Source organism: Cryptomeria japonica, chromosome 5 (assembly GCF_030272615.1).
Source record: "Cryptomeria japonica chromosome 5, Sugi_1.0, whole genome shotgun sequence".
Taxonomy (NCBI): Eukaryota; Viridiplantae; Streptophyta; class Pinopsida; order Cupressales; family Cupressaceae; genus Cryptomeria; species Cryptomeria japonica.
In genome coordinates this window covers 619,113,782-619,118,469 of record NC_081409.1, presented here as the reverse complement: position 1 = coordinate 619,118,469, position 4,688 = coordinate 619,113,782, and the positions used below count along the sequence as shown (strand labels likewise).

Below are 4,688 nucleotides of genomic sequence, written 5' to 3'. Positions count from 1 at the left end.
ATGGCAGTTGTAAATTGTAATGGAGTTAATTGACTTGGAAAAGAAAGCAAAAATAAAAACAATATTTTGTGCTCATGAATGATTTCAGTAGCGTGAGTTTTGTACCTTTAAAAGTGGCTAACTCAGAGTACTTGACTCTGTCTAACTCTGAGTACTTGACTCTTACTTAGAGACCCAGGTATATAAGTTTTCAATTGACGTCTAAGTCAATGTCAATCATAGTTTCTTTATCCTCTGGCTCAACACCATACCCAGGGCCCGCCGCATGGAAAGGTGTAATTGAAGTGAAAGATTGAGAGGACCCTGAAATATTCTACTATTAATAAAGAAGGTTAAATTTGAGTGATGTAAAATTTTCTTTTAAATTTTAATACGGGTTTAATGATAGCTAAATTTATGCACAAAGAAAAATAATCAAATACGGGTTCAATAATAGCTAGATCTTATACAGAAAGAGAAGCACCCAAGCACACAATCTAGTGTAAGTGCCAAGAGAGGATTGGAGATGCCATTAAAGAGTTAAGTAGGCTATTGTTGGGAGATGAGGTATAAGCAGAAAATATCTATCCTGCCATATACAATGGTATATCAAGATATTATTTTAAATCATTTTTATCAAGTTTAACTTTCTGAATCATGGTAAGAGAAATGAAACCACTAACTATTTGGTATATCTTATAATATTTTTCTGGATAGTTATATTGCTAAGTTTTTGGTAGTATTTTTGAAAATATATCAATATTTTGACTCATAAGTTATAAAGCGAAAAGATTCAAACTTATGAAATTTTAGTCAAAAGATGATTTCTATAAGAAAAAATCTGTTACTAATTAATAGAAATAGCATAGAAAATAATTATTAATCCACAAAATCCAAAGCTTTCAATAATTTTTATGTCTTTTAGATACTTTTAATAAAAAAATGTTTCTTATATTTGATAGGCTTTCTCATAGTGATGAGTATGAAACCTAAGACCATCCCAAGCTAGTTGCTTATTGAGGATATTAGAGGAATTACAAATCAAATTTATGATTTATGAGTATTCTTTTCTTAAAAGTCTTCGATATTACATTTAGCAAAAAATGTCAAGTCTTGCTAACAGATTAAGAGTAAACCACTCGTCCAAATTTTATAATATTTTGTTACACTCTTCAATATTAAACCACAAATCATCCATCTCAATATTATTCCATTCATATTATACTTAAATACAAATTCCTACTTTCTTCCATATTTATAAAAAACCAATTGAAAGCATAACACAAATTACAAAACATCATGTTAATGATTACATAATAATTAACAGAAAATTACAGCGTAAATCAATATTTTGAAACAATCTACAGCATTTGTGATGCAATCATTTTATATTCAAATATTTAAAAGGTTTACAAAACCATCACATGGTATTAGTGATGACTACACCGAAAACAATAGGTAAGCACAGATTTTTATGTTTGAAATATAGAAGAAACAGATCTAGAAAAATACTCAAGAACTATACAAACAATAGTTCAACAGTTGTCCGATTTTGAGCTGCCCATATTCGAAGACACAAAAAGATAAACAGAAGGAAACCGAGAACATCACTTGCTTTCATCAAAGCTGCCAAATCTGTCATAAAAATCCAACCAGATCTTTCACTGTCAGTTGTGTAAATTGTAAAATAAATTGTAACAGAACAATAATTTTAGTATTTATAACATTATATTTACCCCAAACGTAGTTCGGTCTGTAGATACTGATCTGGTTCTCTCAAATTTATTTGACATGGCTGCGGACGAAGAAAAGGAATTGAGGGGAGCAAATTAAAAGAGTTTTCCTCATCTTGCCCAAATACTTTATCCAATGCAGGCCCTCCATAACAATTATCCACCTGAAAATACCCAACGTTGAATATTAGTTTGGACTTTTAAGAGACTAGTAAACTTGAAATGATAAGAAAATGTTGAATATCTAGCATTCATACCAATTTTTGCAGACGGGCAAATCTCTCTCGCAGAACGTCACTCTATAAAAGGGTGAACAAAAAAGCTGTCAGACTGAAACACTTCGTACAGCAAAATAATTCATAAGACAGATCAATTAAAAATCTCACCTCTCTTTCAGCTGCTTGAATCTGAAATATTCACACCACCAAAAAGATAGTTAACTTTCAACCCACTTAAATTTAGGATTGCTTTCAAAATACTGAACTAAAATCTTACCTTCAGTAGACTCTGCTCCTCTCGCTGAATAAGCTGGTTCATAGTTTCATGCTTTCATATGAACAACCAGAGAATAGAATCAAGAAGTTGGTTAGCTAATTTTAATAAAATTATTTTATTAAACTAAAAAATGAAGCTAGAGCCAAGCGTTTCAGCAGTACTACTCACTTTCTTTGATCTGACCCTAGATATTGAAGTATTGAGATCATCTTCAAGATTGTCCAGATCCTTTGGTGTAAGTTGAGTAAGATTCTCCCCCATGAAATGACTGTAAATCCATAAATATTTTATATATATTACAATATACTTGGTGCCTCTGAAGTGATTACGATATATAGTAAATGATAAATACCTAATAGCAGTGTGAAGTCTCTCATTCTCAGCTTGTAAATGTTTGAAATGGAAGGAAGTATTCTGTATATTTGTTCAATCATACAAAATACAACTGCGTTAATCTTGACTACACAATGTCTTTTTTATTTCTAATTTTTGTATGAACTATTAAAATGCACAAAATGAAATTAAACTTTAGATTCATTCTTACTGGGTCTCCACGAAATCTCCCTTCTTCCAAATAGTATCTTTTTAAAATTCGTTCTAGACTGTTAAAATTACAAAATTGTTTAATTGTAAAATGAATTATAATGATATACTTAAAAAAAAAAAAACCAACTTTTTGTTAGATAGCTATATATACACAAACTTTTTTAATAATTATAATATATTACTTTGAAGATTCAGGATGTGTGAATAGCTTTCCATTGCTAGAGAATATAACAAGACCAACATCAACTGAACATAAAACGGAAAGCTCTTGAGCTTTCTTGAGAAGGCCAACTCTCCTCTTGGAGAAGGTAACCTGCCTATTTGATGGATTTTCTATTCTTTTAATCTCAATCTTTGCTCTGCCCATTTTGTTGCTGTGGTGAGGACACTCTAAGGCTATTTTCAAATACAGCATAAACAGGGGTGGCTATGGAGAAGTTCAGTGTTAGGGTTCCTTAAATGGACGAAGAAAAGCGCACAAGCCATTGTACCTTAAAAGCTGCCATTTTGGAGGTGGCCAATGCTATTAGAAGAGAGTACAATTAGCAACTTTTCGCTAGGTGTACTCTAATTTTATATCCATTCAATATTTCGACAGGTGTTTCACAAGGTACAGATTTGCTATTAAATTATTACATATAGCCTCTTGGCTAGACCTAACTGCAATAGTTTCACGCCTCCTCATAGAATATAAGCAAATGTGGTGGAAATATAGAGTAATAATTAACAAATTTTCTACCTTAATGGAAGATATTCTGGTGAGCTTCTTTGGAAATGTTGGACCATCTCATACTAATAAATGTTGGAAATGTTGGGTTGTTTAGAGTACATATTACATAAAGAAAATAAAGTATGACTGGAAGTATTGTTTTTAATCAATGCAGTATTGCTTTTAATTATTATATATTTAGTGATAGTATACGATTAAAATGATCAGATATAATAAATATTAGATAAAAGAAAATTAGGTTATAAAAAAATAATTGACACAAAAAGGAATAATAAGGTGTAAACTTTTCTTGTTGTGTTTAATTTATGTCTAAATCTATATGATAAGGAATTAGTATAATATATAAAAGATTGTGATTAGTTGATTTTGTTGTAATGTGTTTCAAAATAGAATTATAAATGTAATATTGACTTTTTATCATAATCTTATCCTTCAAATCTGATCACGTCATTCTAATTATTATATATTTGAAAATATAATTGATATATATTTAAATGTATATAAGAATTTAATTGGTAAAAGATTATGTAGATATTGTCACATTAAAACATACATATACATAAAACTTAAAAATACACTATCAAAATGAAGAAAAAAACATGATATTTTTGAAATAATAAACTGACCATTCAACCAACAATAATTAGTCTGTATTCAATGGAAAAGAAAGTAAAAATTTAGAAATAGGAGACATCAACTTGAACTCACAAACATACAAACAAGAACAAGACATGCCCATATCTACAGTTCAATAAATTTAGAGATATGCACATAAATAGATTCTCATGGTATATCCATACAGATATTATATTCCATTAAATAAAGTTATTATTAGAAGAGTACAAGTAGAATATTTCCGTTTTGCGTACTCTATTCTCTATGGAGTCAATGTTTCGACAGGTGTTTTTGTAATAGTTCGCAAGGTACAAAGTAAACATTAAATTATTGCATATAGCCTCACTAGATTTTAAGTGCAATAATTTCGCACGTCCTCCTAGAATATAAGTAGACATGTTTTGAAATACAAAGTAATACTGAACAAGTTTTCTACCCTAATGCAAGGTATTTAAGTATTTAAGTGAGCTTCTTCTCTATTATTGAAATAATCAGATTAGTCTGTTGAGAAAAGCTGTAAGAATACTGTGTAACAAAGATTAAGTTAAATGCTGGATCATCTCATCTTATTAATACTTGCCGGCAATACT

General features: G+C 29.8%; 1 protein-coding gene across 1 annotated transcript; it reads right to left on the bottom strand.

Moving 5' to 3' along the window:
- Positions 1-1,586: 1,586 nt before the first annotated feature.
- Positions 1,587-3,120, bottom strand: LOC131063733 (truncated transcription factor CAULIFLOWER A). Its single transcript, XM_057997636.2, has 9 exons — positions 2,936-3,120; positions 2,752-2,809; positions 2,560-2,621; positions 2,376-2,475; positions 2,208-2,258; positions 2,099-2,119; positions 1,970-2,011; positions 1,716-1,876; positions 1,587-1,614 (listed from the first exon to the last, which is right to left on the bottom strand). Exons 1-9 carry the CDS (start codon positions 3,118-3,120, stop codon positions 1,587-1,589), a joined length of 708 nt encoding a protein of 235 aa, XP_057853619.2.
- Positions 3,121-4,688: the final 1,568 nt, after the last annotated feature.

Coding starts and splice junctions, on each gene's coding strand:
- LOC131063733 (XM_057997636.2), bottom strand. CDS start 3,120: ATGGGCAGAGCAAAGATTGAGATTAAAAGAATAGAAAATCCATCAAAT. Junction 2,476..2,559: donor AGACTTCACACTGCTATTAG/GTATTTATCATT, acceptor ATGGATTTACAG/TCATTTCATGGGGGAGAATC. Junction 1,877..1,969: donor TTGCCCGTCTGCAAAAATTG/GTATGAATGCTA, acceptor GGGTATTTTCAG/GTGGATAATTGTTATGGAGG.